At 39.5% G+C, this 19,236-nt stretch overlaps 1 protein-coding gene across 1 annotated transcript in view; it reads left to right on the top strand.

The window, feature by feature from the left end:
* Positions 1-19,236, top strand: part of FRAS1 (Fraser extracellular matrix complex subunit 1) — a 412,381-nt gene that overhangs the window by 218,446 nt on the left and 174,699 nt on the right. Inside the window, exons 16-18 of the mRNA XM_004681192.2 lie at positions 1,141-1,281; positions 2,882-3,022; positions 4,801-4,962. Of these exons, the coding sequence (XP_004681249.1) occupies positions 1,141-1,281; positions 2,882-3,022; positions 4,801-4,962 (444 nt within the window). The remainder of the gene's footprint in view (positions 1-1,140; positions 1,282-2,881; positions 3,023-4,800; positions 4,963-19,236) is intronic.

The following is a 19,236-nucleotide window of genomic DNA, read 5'->3' as shown; positions in this document are numbered from 1 at the left end:
CTGAATTCAACCCCTAATCATTCTGACCTGTGACTTTTGCCAGTTTTCCAACTAGGCCCTCAACTCTCTTTCCCCAGCCTTCCAAACTACCATTTTAAGGGATCTTGTACCCAGTCATGGACTTGATTATATTGTATTTAAGACTTTTCAGAATCTCCTTGTCCTTTCACACATGAGAACCTACAGACTCTGTCATTCATGTTTTCATAATTTGGTCCTTCCTATTTCTCCAGATGAATAGAAGTGAAATTTCACTGGATGGCTGGAGCTTTTTGAACCTGTAAGTTGTAGGTGCCTTGTTACTTAGCTGGGAGGCCTTCTCATCAGTCTGTGACTCCCTTCCCAAGACAGTGCTTAAGGGTTGATTCATGCTTCTGTGAATCCTCTCCAGCCTCTCATATCACTTGTGCTATGTACATTTTTGGACTTTCCATTGTGACTTATAGACTTGCCTAAATGACATATTTAATATTTGTGGGCTTGTGTGTGCATTTCTCCCTCTATTAAATTAATAAACCCCTTAAAGGATTAAGATGACTTTGTTTTCATGTGTTTACCACCTGGCACAGTAGCTGACACAGGGTTTAAGATATGTTTTGGGGACTAAATGACAAAGTAAGTGAACAAGTAGACTGTGTAAAGTTCAACAATCTTAAAATAATTTTTATAGGATGACCTTACTTAGTTGAACTTGGTGTTCCTGAATTCTCTCTGTGACTAGGAGTGTAAAATATAAAATATAAAATGAGATATTTGAGACAAACTTAAACTGAAAAAGTATTCATTATTTATTTGAAATTCAGATTAACTGGGTATTTGATTTTTCTTTTTAAATTTGCTAAATCTGGCAACCTTACCTTCAAGGCTATTTTGTCTTTGAATTTCATGTTAATTGAATACACGTGGGTGTGCCCAAAGTACTTTTATACTAGCTCAATGAAAAATTCTTTGGCTTTCCATCAACTGTGAAAACAGGAAGTGCATAGTCCTCTGAAATGTACTCAAGGAAACAGAACCCAGCTGAGCAGTCGGAGAAAATAAGATTACTATGTTCCTACCACTATCAACATTGGAAAGAATAGATTCTCTATTCCTTTTGTTCACAACTGACTTTCTTTTGTGGGGTTTCCTTTCTTTTAGCTTGTGACCAATCATGTAAAAATTGTGGTCCCAAGAGTGCCAGGTGTCTTACCTGTGTTGAGAAGATGGTGTTGCATGATGGGGAATGTATTGCTGAATGCCCTGGTGGGTACTATGCTGATGCCACTGGCAGATGCAAAGGTAAGTCATAAATCATCATCATCATGACAAAGTATTTACCACATGTTTGACTAAGTGTCCTCAGTCATTTAGGAATTAGTATGTGAAATGGGAAAAGGTCAAATGAAAGGGAAACTTTTTCTGTAGAATCTATGGATAGTTTGGAAGTGGGAGATTGGGTAGAGGCGAAGGACTAGTGTGATTAATATAAATAAAAGATGTGTGTTAATCATCAATAGACATCTTTTGGAAATGTAGGTTTTTAAGATCGACATTCAGTCCTTATAAGCTTGTAACCATGACTAATGTAGGTTGTTGGTATGACAGAATCATCTCTTAAGTGGGTTTTATAAATGGTGTTTTGGCAACTCTAACACATCACAAAAATACAGTAAACCAAGTTTGATGACTTTTAAATTTGAAGTCTATCTTTTGAAAATTTGGTTTTATGTGCTATGGATGTATTGTTTGCTCCAGACATGTATAACCTAAGTTACAAAACATTACCATTTGAAGCTTTATAAGGTTCTACTCATGTTAATGTATCTTTGGTTTTTGTCTGTCCTTATAGGCAACTCTGGGAACTTTCTATTGCCTGGGATACGTTGATTGCACCTCCTTTCTGAAATATGCACACACAGTCTCATTTCCTTCCATGGTAGACAGAGACATATCAGTGGCCGGCTATTTTGACCTGCCCCACAACCTCTTCTTTTAAGTCTTTTCTTTGTCTGCCAAACTCTTCATTCACCCAACATTCAACTGCTTTCCTCAGCATTCTGCCTCCAAGGTCTCATCTTACCTCCACGCTCTTTCCCAGCTCCTAATCATTGTCCTCTGAGGCCTTATTTTCATATCTTACTCCTGCCCTAAGGATAGGCCAGATGGTATCATTGTCTGTTAGATCTGAGAATGTCCCACTGCTACCCTCTGAGGCCAAACAAGGGAAGATTCATGCCTTGCAGTGTCATACATACTGGTCAAGCTATTGAATATAATACTTAGAATCTTAGCATGGAGAGATCTTAAATGATCTAGTCCAACTTATAACTGAGCATATGTCAAGGAAACTAGGTCTACAGAGACCCAAATTTTCCAAATGCATCAATAAATTTCTACACAGGCAATTTAAGTTCCAGAGCCCTCAACTCTTAGACCCATGAACTTCTTACTTTCCCCTTTTTTGGATAGTGTGAGTTTGGGGTTCAGACAGACCTCAGTCAGTCCCAGCCCTGCTATTAATTACCTCTGTCAACTTCAGTAAATACTTTGATTTCTTAAGACCTCACTTTCTTCATCTGTAAAGTGTGACTAATGCCTCCCTCTTAATATTACTATAATGGTTAAAAGTGGCAATGAGGACAAGGAAGACACAATATAGACAATACATGAAGGGAGTTGTAGGTAGTAGGTAGAGCACAGGTAACAGATGGGTAAAGGGCATTGTTGCCAGTTCCGGATATATAACCATGTCTAAACTTCTTTCCTTGGTGTGGCTGACAGTTTGATGGGGGATGAGAGGGCTTTTCAGGGAAGGCTTCTTCCCATCAGGAGCCTCTACAGGAAGTGTGTTGTATGGTCACCTTAATCCCATTGTGTTTCCTTCTCACTGTCCCCTCAGTTTGTCATAACTCATGTGCCAGCTGCTCTGGACCCACGGCCTCTCACTGTACAGCCTGCCTCCATCCCCAGGCTCTGCACCAAGGCCACTGTCTGTCCAGCTGTGGAGAGAACTTCTACCCTGACCAGGGTGTCTGCAGAGGTATTAACAGTGTTGTGGTCATTCTAGATAGACTTTCCCAAATTACTTTTGTGAAATTTTTCCTCTAGTGTGTCTGTTTTAGCTGGGCATTTTATTTCATTAAAACATATCTGTGGGGCCCTCTCTGGTGGCGCAGAGGGTTAAAGCACAGCACTAAGAAGCTAAAGCACTTCAGCACTAGTTCGATCCCTGCCCTGGTGGTGATCCACATGGCGTGGCGACCTCTCCTGTCTCACCTGCTGCTTCCCTCAGCAGTGTACTCCATCCATTGGCTTGTTCAGCTCCCCACTCTGTCTCTGGTGAATCCTCTCACTGCCCCTGAACCTCTAGTCTGTACCCTGGTTCTTTATGCATAAGTAAATAAAAATCTTTTTTAAAATGCTTAAAATAAACATATCTGTGAAGGTTACCACAGAAATGAAAAATCTCTTCTAAGTGAAGGCACTTAGAAGTACATGATTTTTTCTGGTCTTTCTAGTCATTTCCATGATCTGACATTAAAACAAAATCAAACTCTCATTTTCTTTTTTTCCTAGAATTGTTAATGTTTTTCTTTGTCTTCATTTTGTTGTTCCCTGTAGGACTTCTGTTTGTTAATGACCCTGCTGAGTAAACTGAGAGTCACCAACAATGCCTCTGGGCTAAGTAAAATGGAAAATCTTAAATAACTGTTTGCCAAAAGGGCTTTGGGCTCCTTGGGAGGGCAGTGCCATTTGAGCCTTTGGAAATGAGAACATTGGGAGGAAACAGTTCAATTAAGTGAAATTAATTTACATTTATTTATACATTAGATACCTTGGCAAAAAAAAATTTAGAATAGTTAACAAGAAAAAGGCATTCATAGAAGGGCAATTGCAATAAATATTGTGAAATAAAATATATGCTGAAGAATAAGAGAGTTATTTGGATCAAAGTAGGCACATGAGGTAATTTGAGTGATCCATTTGGCTCTGATTTTTTTCTTCAAATTTATTTATTTATGCATACAGAGCTGGGGTACAGGCCAGAGGTGCAGGGGCAGTGAAAGGATTCACCAGAGACAGCATAGAAAAGCAGAACAGGCTGACTGATGAAGGACAGCACTTAGAGGAGCAGCATGTGGGTCAGGAGAGGTCTGCTGAGCCATGTGGATCACCTCTGGGGAGGGGATTGAACTCATGCTGAAGTGGCTTTAGCTTCTCAGTGCTGTGCTTTAACCCACTGCATCACCAGGGAGGGCCCTGGCTCTGACTTTACCAGGGTCCAGAGAAAACTATTAACTATGATGGACTGTCAAATTCTTGTTGTTGTTCAATAGTTCTCTGTGTAGCAAAGCAACCTTTCTTCACATAAATTCTGAAAGGAATTAACTTCCTGGACCCCTTGTAGTTGGCATACTGCACAGTAACACATCTTTACAAAAAATACAATAATTGTGTGTAAGAGTACTTCCTAAAATCTCCTATGAAAATGGAAGGACATGATGTTAAATTGTCATTCAGTGAATATGTTTCTCTCTAGAACCAAGCCAGTGGTCTTTTGGTTTTATTTAATTTTTTCATGATCTAGCTTGAGAACCCTTAGAAGACCTAGAAAAGGGGACAAGTTAACATTTCTGTATTTTGCCTCTCACATATTATCATCCTGTGCTTTGTACGGAACATTAGAGAAAAAGATTTTAAATGGATGCATGTGGTGGACTTTTCAAAGTCGTTTTGATTTATGCTGGACTCCTTTTTTTGTGGCATATATGTGATCCTTGGAATGTTTTTCTTCTTTCTCTTTATTCCCACTGGCAGCTTGTCATCCCTCTTGCCTGACCTGTGTGGGTGAAGCACCTTCTCACTGCACCCAGTGTAAGAAACCAGAGGAAGGACTACAAGTTAAGACACCTCCCTCTGGCGAGTGTCTATCCCAGTGTAGAGCCCAATTTTACTTGGAGAATACTGGACGGTGTGAAGGTGAGTAAACATGATTTGACTTCCCGACTTAGCATTTGGGAGATCCTGTGAGGTGAAACAAAGCAGGATGTTTGCTTGTAAGACAGAGGACCAGTGTACAAAAGAATGGCCCTACAGATGTCCTCCCTGGCATTGTGAGTAACAAATGAACTGCAGAACTAATTCCTTTTGCTTCACTGTTCCAAAAGTTATCTTGTTAGAAGTTCCAAGAATCCTTTCAGAGTAGCTAAGAAAAACCCAGAGCTCATAGTAAAACCCCACTTATTATTATTTCTATTAATTTGCTACTCTGAGTAATAATTAGTCTCTTCAGGATAAAATCTGAAAATTTAGATGTGATTCTTGCATTGGTGTGCCATTTATCAACAGAATTGATGCCACCCTCAATAATGATTTCTTAACCATATACATGTGAGTTTCTTTTGGATTCTGGAAGATAAGGATGGCACCTCTTTAATGCTACTACAAAACTGCCTTGGTGTTGGCTAAATTCTTCAACTATCTGAAAAAAAATTATTACTCTTATTTTTTGTAATTAATTGTAAGTATGACATTTTTATTAAAAAAAATTTTGAATGTAGGAAAAGCAGAAAGGTAACTTTCCCACCACCTAAATGAAATTACCGTTACCATTTTGTCATCATCTCTCTGAGTCTTTTTTCATAAGCGGAGTTAAAGTGTTAATTTTTACAATAGAACTGTAAGCATTTTGTAGATTTAGTTTTGTAACCTACAAGCCTACTTATTAAAGTACTCTGAGTTTGCTGTAGAATCCATCCACACCAGAAATGCTGCATTTCAAAGGTATGTTAAAGATTTTGTACCTGGTGAGGCCTATGGCCCAGTGGGAAGTGTGCAGAATTGCAATATAGAGATCCCAGACCAGACACGTAAGCTCTCTGAGCCTTCGTATTTACAGCTTTAGAAGAGGGTAATTATCATTCACATAGGCTTTTTACGGGGTGCAAAAGAGGTTAGGGATGTAAGGTACTTGGTAGATTGTAAAGTCTCCATTATCAGCTGGTATAAATCACAGTCCATGTATCTAGGCATTTAGGAGTAATATAGGGGTAACCTCCCTTCCCTGGAATGTCAGATGGCTCTGGGGATTGACAGAAGGTGCCCAGAAGTTAGGGGAAAGTCATTATTCTCCAGATGCATATCCTGGTTTCTTCCTTTATGGGCATTGATTAAACTCTGTGGCTCTATTTCTGTAAGCCCTTGTGAAATATGGGAATCTTTGCTATTCTTAAGATTCCTACTGGCTTAGTAAAACATATCAGTCTTCCACCCAGTGGTCTGACTACCTCCTGAATTCTGTCCCTGGAAGTTGGCGCATATCCTTTGTGAGACCCCAAGACTCTTGGTGGGAAGGTGGGTGGTGAAAAGTGTCTTTTCCTTTCTAACTTTTTCAAATCTTTTCAGTGGTTTTACCAAACAGGTTTCCTTGGCAAGCCCAAATCCCTTGAAGAAAATAATTACAGGTCTTAGCCCCCTGCTGGATATAAGGAAAGTACAAGGAGAAAATACAAAGAGCCAACAGAAATTTTTCTCTTTTTTTTTTTTTTAGAAAAACGTGTTGTTATAGAAATGATTTTTGACTTGTTGGAATCTTTGAAACCAGTCTGCATACTTTTACACAGCTGTGGACTGTGTGATCAGAGATATTAGAGAAAACCACAGGGGTATTAAACCTTCAGGAACTCTGACCTTTCAAAAAAAAACAGAGAGAGGTACTCTGAGACTGTGGCTTTTATAGTGCCAGGCTGAAACTCACGAGCTTTAGTAACCTGGAGCAGGTTTGCATGGTGGCTGTCAACTCTGCCTTACCTGCTCAGCAGCAACCTCAGGAGAAAACTTCCCTGGCCCCTCAGTGTAGTTAGGTTCTCCCCACAGTTTTGAATACTATATTGAAAGGAAATTAAGAATTTTGGAGTGGGAACAGAAAAACAAAGGAAAGATGGTAAATTTTTTAAAAACTAGAATTGTACTGGACTAAAAAGATGTGGTACAAGTATACATTGGAATATTACTCAGCAACCAAAAAAAAGAAACACATGTCTTTTGCAGCAACATGGATGGATCTGGAAAAGATCATGCTTAGTGAGATAAGCCAGAAAGAAAAAGAAAAATGCCGGATGGTTTCGCTCATAGCAGGAGTATAATGGACCAGACGAGAAAATAATAAGAATAATGAACAGCTGTATACCAGAGACATTTTGTGGAGTAGAATGGGGAATGGGATCAAAAATGGGGGAGGGGTGGGGAGGGAAGTGCACAGGACTATGGTGATGGCACATAGGTGACTCAGTGATGGAAAACCCACAGGGATTACAATGGAGATAAAAAAAAATGTACAAAATGATGTAAAAATAAACTATTACATTATTTAAAAAAAATTAGAATTGTAAATAACAATTAGAGTGACTGGGACACATAGCCAAAAATTTCTGTTATTGAGCGGGCATTAGGAGAGGTAACTTACTTGTTTTTTTTTCACCCAATTTTGACAGCAACCATATGGGACAACACTTGGAAAAGCTAAAACAGCTATGTTAGGGGAGAAGAAGCCGGGACTTGAGAAAAGTTAGGCTGTAATCTGCTCAAGGTCATGTGGCCATCACAGAGTAGAGATGAGCAGGAAAATAATCAACTGGCTGTAATGTTCATGCTCTTAGACAGGATAGCATCACCATCTCTGAGTGGACAGAAACAACACACTGTCTCTGCAAGATTGCATGCTTTATATTTAAGAAAGTATTCTTGACAAAAGGGAGTTATCTGGAAATTCCTTACTACAGACACCTCTTAGGAAGGCTTAGAATATAATTCCCCTGCAATGGCTTAATTGTGGTCTCATGTGAAAAGAACTAGATTAACTCCCAGATTCATTTGTAGCCCCATGATTTTAAGCTTGCTAGCTTAACATTGTTAGGTACCCCACATATAGCTGTCTATTCACATTTATTACCAAATCCCTGTGCAGTGTCTACTTGGTAGATTGCTGTACTCGATTTATAAGTGACGAGAATGTGGCAGAAAGAGGTTAATTGAGTTGCCTGAGATTCCGTTGGGAAACTGAGTGTAACCAACAATTGTTTCCAACCTTACCTGCACATTAAGTTGTTGATTGATGTATTTTCTGTCACTCATCCCATATCTCTGGGAACCTTCCTGCCATCACACAATCTGTTCCTTTTTCAATTCTGCCTAAGTGTTATTTATAAAATCAGGCCTGGGAGTCCTGTGAGATTGCATGGGCTGTCCTCAGCACTTCCAGATATACCCTTGCCTTTTTGCAGAACATTTAAAAAAATGAAGTTTCTCGTGTATGCGTGCCTGTGTGTGTGTGTGTTGTGTGTGTGTGTGTGTGTGCCTGTCATTGAGAGTATTTTATAGCACCTTTGATTTCAAGTGGTTTTCTCTTCAGAAGAGAAAAACAACTATTTTTCTGGAACTCTCTTACCTTTCTCTAAGACTGCAGTGTGGAGTGATTAGAATATTACTACAGCTAATGAAAGCAGGAGGCAGATGCTTTGCAGGAAGAAGCAATTTACTTTGAGTCTGAAGTTATCATAAAAGTTTCTACTCTGAGCTGCAAGATAAACCCAAGAATTATTGAGTAGAAGTTAAAGCAAAAACACTCCAAATAGACAAAAATCAAAGCCTATGATTGCAGGATAAAGAAATATAAAAATAACAAAAAGTGACCAAACAGAACATAGTTTATTAGTTGTCTGCGTTTATTCATTTCTTCCATATCTATGTAGTGAGTGTATTCTGGGTATCAGGTGTAATCTAGGCACTGGAGGTGTGCTCATGAGTTAGATGAAATTCCTGCTTCTGTGGCATTTATATTCTAGTGATAGAAACAGGTAATAAAGAAATAAATGAATAACAACATAAGCCCCTGATGTATACTTGGCCAGGGTGCCACGGTGTGGGGAGCAGGGTAAAGGGGAGAAGAACAGGTGCGCCGAGGTGGGTTCTGCAGCAAAGTGCTCTGGTAAGTGCTGCCTGCATGTGCCTGGCCTGTGTATTTGGCTCCTTCTCAAGATTAAATCTGAGAATGTCAAAGAAGGAGCTTTGGCAGTATGCTTCTTTTGCACATGACCTGTATGTCTCCAGAGTGTGATGGAATTATTGGGGCAAAAGGGGATCTATTAACTAATGCAAAAGATAATTTGGAGGTATTTTCAGGAGTCAGCCAAAATTGTGCATGTTTGCTAGATAGTAATATTTGGGGTGAGCAAAAAGAAAGATTTTACTAATTTTTATCCAAAATTGGTCCAAATTGTTTTATCATTCACTAGTATTGACAGAGTCAAGTTTAAAATAAATAAAAAGACAAAACTCAAGAAATACCCATTTGTCCCCTTACACAAACCAACTTACTACTTAATAGATAGTCCATAGCGTACAAACAAACATCAAGAAGCCTTCCTCACCTTTTCACCCATTTCCTCCCCTGGGATATTCCTTGATCTGAGTTGAGGTGAGTATAAATGTGATTCCCCGGGGCACAGTTGCTTTGCATGGCTCCAGGGGTGACATTCTCATTGTAATTTTTTTTTAAGATTTATTTATTTATGCATACAGAACTAGGGTACAGGCCAGAGGTGCAGGGGTGTTGAGAAGATACACAAGAGACAGAGTGGGGAGCAGAACAGGTCGACTGATGAAAAACACTGCTGAGGGGAGCAGTGGGCTGGTCAGGAGAGGTCTGCCGTGCCATGTGGGTCACTTCTGGGGCGGGGATTGAACTCATGGTGAAGTGGCTTTAGCTTCTTAATGCTGTGCTCTAACCTACTGTGCCACCAGGGAGGGCCCGAAAGTCAGTTATTTTGAAGACTAAGCTTTTAGTTGAATTTTCTCTAGAAGAGAGCTTCATATAGGAACCTCCTGGAAACCTTATAGAATGTGAATTCATATTTACTAGTCTGGGCTTGGGTCTGTCTCTGCTTTAATAACAAGCTCCCAGATGAGACTGATGCTCCTGGTCCTTGGACTATGGTTAAAATAATCTAATCAAAGATGGATAAGTGTTTCACTTTATTGTTGGTATGCTTCCATCTAACTAAAGCAATTTTTAAAAATCCCAATTTTTCTTTCTTTTCATTGCATGTATTATATATATTATAGAAACCTTTTACAAATGAAGATAAGTAAAAAGAAAACAAAAACATCAATTACAAGGTTACCCAAACTGAAAAAAGTAGTAAAAATACATCACTGGGAAATGAAAACATTCAAACAAATTAAAAATGTATTTTTTAGCTTAAATAAATCACAAATGTTGCTTGAGATAAGTCTAAAATATTCTTTGTTTATCTAAAATTAAATTTAACTAAGTATCCTTTATTTTATGTGACTTTTACCTTGAGATGATTTTAAATGCTTTGATAAAGATTTTTCCAGTTATGTATGCACACACACGCACACCTATACATATCATGTTATAGTTTATCAATTATTTGCAATCAAGAATTTTATTAAGAAATAAATATTAATTTACATTTACTCCCATTTAATAGATGATGAAAATGAGGCTCTGAAAAAACTAACTGAAGAGTAATCTAACAATAGGGAATATAGGACACGTAACAGGAAATAGGACCTTGTTTCCAAGCCCATATCTCTTGTTCTGAGTTTCATACTGTACTGTAACTTTAGGCCAGGCCATCTCAACTAACGATCAAGCATCATCATGTCAGCAATTTGGCAGTGAACATATGAACATGGTCTGGGTCTTCATGTTAGCCACATGCTTGTCCCTACTCTGTGGCAAAGCCGTGATACATACTTTCAATTCCATGGATTTCAGCAAGAGGATTCAAGATCATATAATTCTAAAGAAGTTACAGTTTACTTGAAAATGAACTCTGGGGGCCTTCCTGGTGGCCTACGGGTTAAGTCTCAGCACTGTCACTGCCAAGGCCTGAGTTTGCTCCCTGGCCAGGGAGGTGACCCACATGGCACAGCAGACCTCTTCTGTCTTTCCCGCTGCTCCCCTCAGCAGTGCATTTCAGTACATCTGCCTGTTCTGCTCCCCACTCTATCTCTGGTGAATCCTCTCACCCTCCCCCCAACCACATCTGGCCTGTCCCCAGATCTTGAATGCAAAATAAATACTTTTTTTTAAATCAGCTCTGTACTAGAGTAGTGAATTTGCTTTACAGATCCTTATGGTGTCACTAGAAACACTATCCTTTAGGAAAGAATGCAGAAACAATAAGCATTCCAGTGACTCTGCCCCTGCATCAGCAGCTTTTCCTTACACTTAGAATAATCATGGAGCTTTGGTTAGGTAGACAACAGGGAAATTTTAGCAACTGAATTTTTCCAAGCCTTGTTTTTCAGTCTTAAAGGACACTTTTGCCTTTGCTAGACTGGGTCTACTGTAAGTGACTAATTTGTACAAAATCAAGAAAGATTTGTTTTTTAGATACACTGACACATAGCAAGGGATTAGTTTATGGAGTACAACATGATGATTTGACATGATTACCACAGTTAAGTTTAGCTAACATTCATCACCTCACAGTTACGCTTCTCTTTTGTGATGAGAATTTTTAGGAGCTATTCTCTTAGCAATTTAAAAGTATGTGATACAGATTGTTAACTGGGGTCACTATGCTATAGAGTATACCTCTAGGACGTATTTAGCTTATAGCAGATGTTTGTACTTTCTGACTCCCATCATGCATTCTTCACCCTCAGTTCATTCCCTTCCAGGCAACCACCCATCTATTCTCTGAATCTTATTAACTCAGCTCTAGCTCTTGGTTGCTTCAACGTTCATGATTGTCGAAGCTACTTTCTTTGTTTTGTCCTTAGTGGGTCCCTGTATTGGAGTGTGTGCCAAGATCTGTCATGGCACCAAGGGGGTGAACTGAGTCAGCACCTAAATTCAGGCATAAATAGAATCCAGATGGGCCCTCAGAAAGTAACCTTTAAAGTATGCAAGTATACCTTTAGCGAGAAAGACTGGGAGCTGGACTTTCTGTGACTTTTGCCTGGGCCCTGGCTGGAGGCAGGCTGGGCCACTAATAAAGAACTTTGTTTGCAACAGTTTCATTGAACTGACCAGCTAACCCCACTGACCTCCAGAGCCAAGCTCGGAAATTGTCTCAAGGCAGCAAGAGGAAAGCTCAGATACCAGACTTGTGTTCAAACCCTTTCTGTGGCTAAGGGAGAGAGGGAATATGGTATCAGCTGGTCTTTCACATCTCCAGAGAAGATTGCACACTGTTGGCCTGTATTTTTGTTTTAAATTAGAAGTCTAAACCTTGGACTATAGCTCTTAGGATAGGCAAATAAGATCTCTTCTAGGGAAAGGCTGGGAGAAGGGCATTGCTTACCACTGTCTGTGTGCTGAGGCCTGGGGAAAAGCCACCAAATCCATGTGAATCTGTTAAGAGCTGTTTGTCTGAGGGTCTTACTCACTTCATGAACACGAGCCCTAGTGACTTTCAAGGCTACGATTTTGGAGGACCTATGTCTCAGGAGTTCTTAAAACTTGGAGGGCTAGGCATTGTGAAGTGAATTCAAGTTTGATAGCCATTTGTTAAAGAAGTTATTCAGTGCTAAATGGGAGATGTAGACCCATGACCATCTTCAGAGGTTTGGTCTCACTTTATACGTTTATATGTAAGCCACCTACACAGAAGACATAGTTCATTCTGTAACGAGGCAAAAAGTTACATTTGTTGAATTTCTAACATTCTCAGTTACTAAAGAGGTTGGTTTTAACCAATTTTTGGTTAATGGTCCAGGAGAAGATTATTCATAACTTCAGAGTGATACCTTAACCTTACAGAGTCAACTTAGAGCTATTTAAAGAAGTTATAAGGACCAAAGATTATTTGAATCTGGTAACCTAGATAATACCCCTGTAGACACAAAGTATAGTCAGCCCTTTATCTCCTACTCTTTCTCTGACCAACTTGTAAACATGACAATGGTGGATATGGTATGTGGAGTTTTCCAGGTGTTTTGTTGTTTCTTGCCAGAGGCCTTCTTCACAACAAACAGAAACTATTGTTCTGCTGATTGCAGTATCTGAAGTAGCTCCTTAACATTGTCAGAGAAGGAGAGATGTCTAACAGAAAGTAGAGTTTTTTCTTTTTATCTACTCATTTTTCACCCTTCAGGGAGAAGCTGGAGTAAGATGCTCCCACTGATCGTATATATCATTGTACCAGGGTTGGGGTTAGTGGAAAAAGTGTGCCTCAAATTTCCCAACCATTTCGAAGTTTTTTCTTATTTTCCTGACATATAGGAATCACTCAGGAATTGTCACCTGTGTAGGTGTGGATTTGGTGTGTCTGTGGGAGGAAATGAATTTAGGAGCTTCCTGTATTACTGTCCTGGACCAAGACACCAAATCTTTTTTTTTTTTTAATTCACCACTGATGCAGAATATATAGATGATAATCTGTAATGATGTACAATTAAAACAATATTATAAACCAATGTTATTTCAATAAACTTTTTTAAAAAGATAATCTGTAAGGAGAACATAAAGAAATAGTGAAATCAACCAAACTCATACCTTCCCCTACTTCAGGCTTCTGAGCTGAGGAAGGGCAGAAGTGCTAAGTTGGCTTTGTAATTAACTATTCAGGCTTTGTAATCAACTAAATTGGGCCTTAACAATGCAATGGGATCTTTGTGATGTTTTATCCAGGGATTGAAATAAAATAGTTGAGGCCCTCCCTGGTGTCGCAATGGGTTAAGATGCAGCATTGCAAGCTGGTTGCAGCCACTTCAGTGTGAGTTTGATCCCTGGCCCTGGAGGTGATCAACGTAGCCTACGCTGCAGACCTCTCCTGACCCACCTGCTGCTCCTCTCAGCAGTGTACTTTGTCAATCTGCCTATTCTGCTCCCCACTCTGTCTCTGGTAAATCCTCTCATTCCCCACACCTTTACCCCAATTCTATATGTATAAATAAATCAATCTTAAAAATAAATAAAATAGCTGATAGAACAGGTCAAAAAGTTTACTTAAGATAAAAAATAAAATTTTCCTTCAATAAAGTAATACCATAAAAAAGAAATTTACCAATTATTTTGTCCCATTAATTAATTTTCTTTAGGTGAATGGGAAGAAATCACATATATAGTATTTTGATATATTTTATTGTTGTTAAGATTCACCAAAGGCCTACAGCAAAGAATTTTAATTAAAGAAATAAATGAGAAGGAGTCTGCCTGCTCTGCATAAGACTATGTTGCTATTTATGAAGTTGGGATTCCCTTGCATTAATTGAATAGAATGCATGGCATCTATATTAAGCAACCCTCTTTAATGCAGCCCCTAGAGTGCTGACATAAGCTATACAAATGCATGCCTCCTGGTAAACTTCAATCTTCTTCACTTTCTCTTCTTGCTTTTCTAGCATAGTTTGTTAGGCTTTGGGACTTGAAAGATGAAAAAGATATAGCCCATGCCTTAAGGGAGACATTATCAAATAAGGAGACTGGCATCTGAACAAGTAATTAAAAGAATATGGTACATGTTACAATGGTCACATGCACAGAACAAGAAGCAGAAAGAGCATCAAGGAGATTGACCCAGTCTCATAGGCTATGAGGAAAGACTTGCGGAAGAAAAACTGCATCATCAGGCTGTGAAAGGATTAATGGAAGTTCATCAGCAATGTAGGAAACAAGTGCAAAGTCATACGCAGTGGAGGTACCAGGGGATTTGGTGTTTCTGATGTATAGAAACACCAAAGCAGTGAATGGTAGAGAATGATCTTGGGATATGGGGTTGAGTAATACCATGAGGTACTTTTTGTACAGTGCTAAGGAGTTCAGAGTTTACACTGTTGCTATTATGAGAACTGTAGTTTAAGTGAATGGACCAGGCATTATATGCCACTGGCCCCTGTGGCTGTCACCTGCAGCCTTGATCGTGCTGAATCAGAGGCTCTTGGGAGCATGGGCACGAGGAATGTGTCCCTGGCTGTGGACCTGTGAAGTGTGGGTGTGTGTGCAGGTGCAAGTGTGCACGTCGGAGCCTCGAGGTCAGGGATAGAAGGGCAGTGCCATTCAGAGACAGGGCAGCCACAGAAGGCGCCGCGACAGGACAAGCTGTGAGACTGCAGAGAGCCAGGGCCACAGGAGAACGCCAAAGAGAAGATACATTGGTCACTGGCAGATTTGAGAGCCCTCCTACCCCCACCCACCCCGCACCTGGTTGCCCCACTCACTAGAAGAACCATTAAAGGATCTTAAGTCAAGGAATACTTTGATTAATTTGTATTTATAAAACTCTTTGGGGTGGTTGCAGGTCAGGTGAATAGGGAAAAGCAGAGTGGGGTTGGGCAGGAAACTACTGCGTAATTCATAACATGAATGATAGGGGAGGTCTGCAGTAGAGGGTTAAGTTGGAATCGATTTGATGGAGATTTAGAAAGGATGGAGAAACATACTTGGGTATGCTGAGGCAGTGGAAAAATACAAGTTTAAGGCTTTCAGTATGCACCATGAAAGGGTGTGCTCTCAAGTGAAACAGAATACAAGAAGAAAGATAGTGGAGGGGGTAGGATGTGGGGTTGGGGGGTGAAGAGGTACAGCTTGGGACAGAAAGAATGTGATGTCCTAATTTACCTAAAGTGGATATGAGTGATATTTTGGAAATGAGGAGTACAAGTTAGTCATGAAAGCATGCAGAGCTATCCAAGCAGAGATATCCCCTGAGGCAGTTAGATTTATGTGCCTGGTGTTCAGGGTAAAGGCCAGAGCTGAACACATAAATTTGGAGCCCACCAGCATAGAGGTCATCGCTAAAACTATGGATAAAACTTTTTTCTTAGCTGAAAGTTAAAAAAAAGGTCAGAGAGCACAGTTTTGATAGCTCTAGTATTCATGATATAAACAGAGAAATGCTTCAAGAAATGATCAAAGAGCTAGGAGAACTAAAAGTGTGTGCTACCACTTTCTCAATACCATCCACCTAGTCAGTCAGCATTAACTCATTATTGAGAATTTATGATATGTCAAGATTAGGGACTGCCGAAAAAAGTGATGGGAAAGCTGTTATTTTTACTCTGCTTCAGTATGAGGTAGGCTAGGGGGAGTGAGGATGTTCCTTAAGTCCATTAAAAAAAGAAGAGGGCCCTCCCTGGTGGTGCAAGGAGTTAAAGCACAGCACTATGGGTCAGGAGTTCGATCCTCGGCCAGGCATCTAACACATGTGGTGCAGCAGACCTCTCCTGTCTTGCCCACTGCTCCCTTCAGAAGAGTATTTCAGTGAATCTGCCTGTTCTGCTCCCAACTCTCTCTATGGTGAATTCTCTCCCCTTCCGCACCTTTGGCCTGTAACCCAGTTCTTGTATGCATAGATAAATAAATCTTTAAAAAAAAAAAAAAGAAGAAGAAGAAGAAACAGGAAAATGGGAGAACCGTGTGATTTGACATAACTCATCTCAGTTCACCCCTATTTCAGTACTTCACATATATCCAACAGGATTTGATACTTACATCATCATTTTAGAGAAGCCTGCCTCAAAAATGGTTTTTCACATGAAAAAACCAAGAAATTTTAGGTGATATGAAAATAAGGATATTGAGCCATTTTTTAGTATTTACAAAGAAGTCATGGTAGTGTTCATTGTCTAAAATTTTAATGGAAATAGATAAAAATTGATATATTTTAATTATTTTTGGTAACATTTTTACTAGAGTTAAATTGATTAGACTTTACAACCATCTTAGGACACTTTTAGAGCTGACATTTTTAGTGTTTAAAGAGATCAGTTATGCATTTCAGAAATATACTTAGCCATCAACTGGAAAGTCACACTAAAAATGGAGTGTTATGTTGAGAAATTATTCATAGATCTTCTTTCAAAGCTCTTCCATATATGCCCTGTAATGGGGTTAGTCTTCCTTGAAGGATCTCAGCCTTCAAACCAGAACTCGAGCTATGAAACAGTTTCCATAGACAGATAGAACCTCATAAAAGTCACTGAAATCGTGTAGACATTTCCAAAACCAGCACAGATTTAAAGTTTCAGGAGAGTGTTTTAAAGATACAGATGTAAATGCTTATACCTACAGAAATATCTCTTTATAAAGAAAAAGGCACGTTGAGAAGGTGGGCTCCCTGCTTATCTTTTTCCCTCTGTGCTGTGCAGCAGCTCAGCAGTTTGTTACCTGTTTGGTTCTTAAATATTTCCAAATGGCCCTTCCTGGTGTCGCAGTAGGTTAAAGCGCAGCACTGCAAGCTAGCCGCAGCTGCTTCAGTGCCAGTTTGATCCCTAGCTCCAGAGGTGACCCACATGGTGCAGCAGACCTGACCTGCCCGCTGCTCCCCTCAGCAGTGTGCTTCATCATTCTGCCTGTTCTGCTCCCCACTCTGTCTCTGGTGAAGCCTCTCACCTCACCACCTCTGTACCTCTGGCCTGCACTCAGTTCTGTATGAATAAATAAATAAATGTTAAAAAAAAAGAAAAAGAAAAAGAAAAACATTTCCAATAAGGCAACTCTGAAGCTTACCATGGTGATGCCCAGCAATATGGAGTTGTAAAATGCAGTGGAGAATGAGGGGCTGTGGGGTTCTTTCCTGAAATTCTTGGCCTACAGCTGTTCAACTTGCCTGTCCTGTTTGCTACCTGTTTCATATAATTTAACAATAACCTTTATTCACATTGAGCCAAGTTATCACATTCACTTTGTGACCAAGTGGAAGGAAATAAAATATGCTGTGTGCTCATAATGCATTAAATCATCTTTCCCCAGTTTTCAATTCTGTAATGACATGCTCCAGTTTTCTATTTATTAGGACGGCATAACAGGAAGAGCTTGGGGTTGTAAAGTATCATAAACACATATTGCTATTGTCATAGAAATATTTTAGTATGTAGAAATACGTTGCTTCCCCAAATGAACCTAGAAAGCTTTGTGTTGACAAGGTAATTTAGCTATTTTTTGAAATATTACCACCTGACTTTCCGTTACATACTGTTCCATCTTGTGTTAAACACGTATCTTAAATAATGAGCTAGCATGTACCCTTCTTTTATAATATTTGCTTAAACATCAGTAACATCAGTCTATGAATTACAATTTTTTTAAGAGGAATTATTTTCTCAATTCCTGAACATTCTTGGGGAAAAAGTTCTGTGACTTTTGCTAATGGAGCTGATAAAACAATCAAAAAAAACAAAAGGAAATTATTCAAAAATAGAGCTCTAGCTCTGTTTTTCCATATAATAATATTGTTAAACAGAAATAAAACTATACAGTATAAGCAATAATAGTCAACCACTAAGGCAAGGTATGGCCCTGTCAGAATGGATTCTGTCTGGTCAGTAGCAGGGTTCTGAAGGCCTCTGGTTACAATTGTCAAAACTTTGGGTGCTGGGTTATAGATGGGCAAAGGATTAGAGTAGGGGTGTGGGGAGCCCTAGAAATCCTAAGACAGCATCCACATGCTAATAGTTTACAACTTTAACAGCTGGGACTTCTGGACCAGGACATCCTGGCTTCTATCAGCCCCATGTTTATCAAAAATTGTATGCTGCATATTAATTGGGAAAATTGTAGAAATGGAGACTTTAGTGGTGTCAAATCAGACCTTGTTCTTCTAAGCCGTGTGGGTGTTTGGTAGAGGGACAGAGAAGGCAATGAGAAGGCTCCAAGGAGTGTACCAGAGGGGGGTGGATTTTGTGCATTGTACAAAAGGTGTTTTGAAATTCACATGGGTAAGAACCAGCTTGTTATCTTGCTCATGGTGTATTTCTAGTACTTAAACCCTACTTGAGGTTTAATAGTCTATAAATGAATTAAAGTGAATCACTGCTATTTGACAATGTAAATTTTATTTGGGAACAGGAAGGAGGAACCTCTTGGGTGATGCAGGGGTTAAAGTTTCAGTGCTATCAAACTGTTGCCAGTCACTGGCACGAGTTCAATCCCCAGCCAGGGGGCAAAGCCACATGGTGCAGCAGAGCTCTCCTGTCTCATCCCTGCTCCCTTCAGTAGTGTATTTCAGTGGATCTGCTGTTCTTCCCACAGTTTCTGGTGAATCCTCTCACCCCACACCTCTAGTCTACATCCCAGTTTTTGTATGCATAAATGAAAATAAATTTAAAAAGAAAAATAAAAAAGGAATAGGAAGGTCAACCGATCAGTAGAGGATTGTTATTAAAAAGATAGGTTGTCTTGGATGGAGCTGGAAAAGATCATGCTTAGTGAGATAAGCCAGAAAGAGAAAGAAAAATACTGGATGGTTTCACTCATAGCAGGAGTATAATGGACCA

This window comes from Condylura cristata, unplaced genomic scaffold (genome assembly GCF_000260355.1).
Source record: "Condylura cristata isolate star-nosed mole 26May11 unplaced genomic scaffold, ConCri1.0 scaffold00012, whole genome shotgun sequence".
In the NCBI taxonomy this organism is placed as follows: domain Eukaryota; kingdom Metazoa; phylum Chordata; class Mammalia; order Eulipotyphla; family Talpidae; genus Condylura; species Condylura cristata.
Note: the sequence above shows the minus strand (reverse complement) of the source record. Positions and strands in the feature narration are given on the sequence as shown.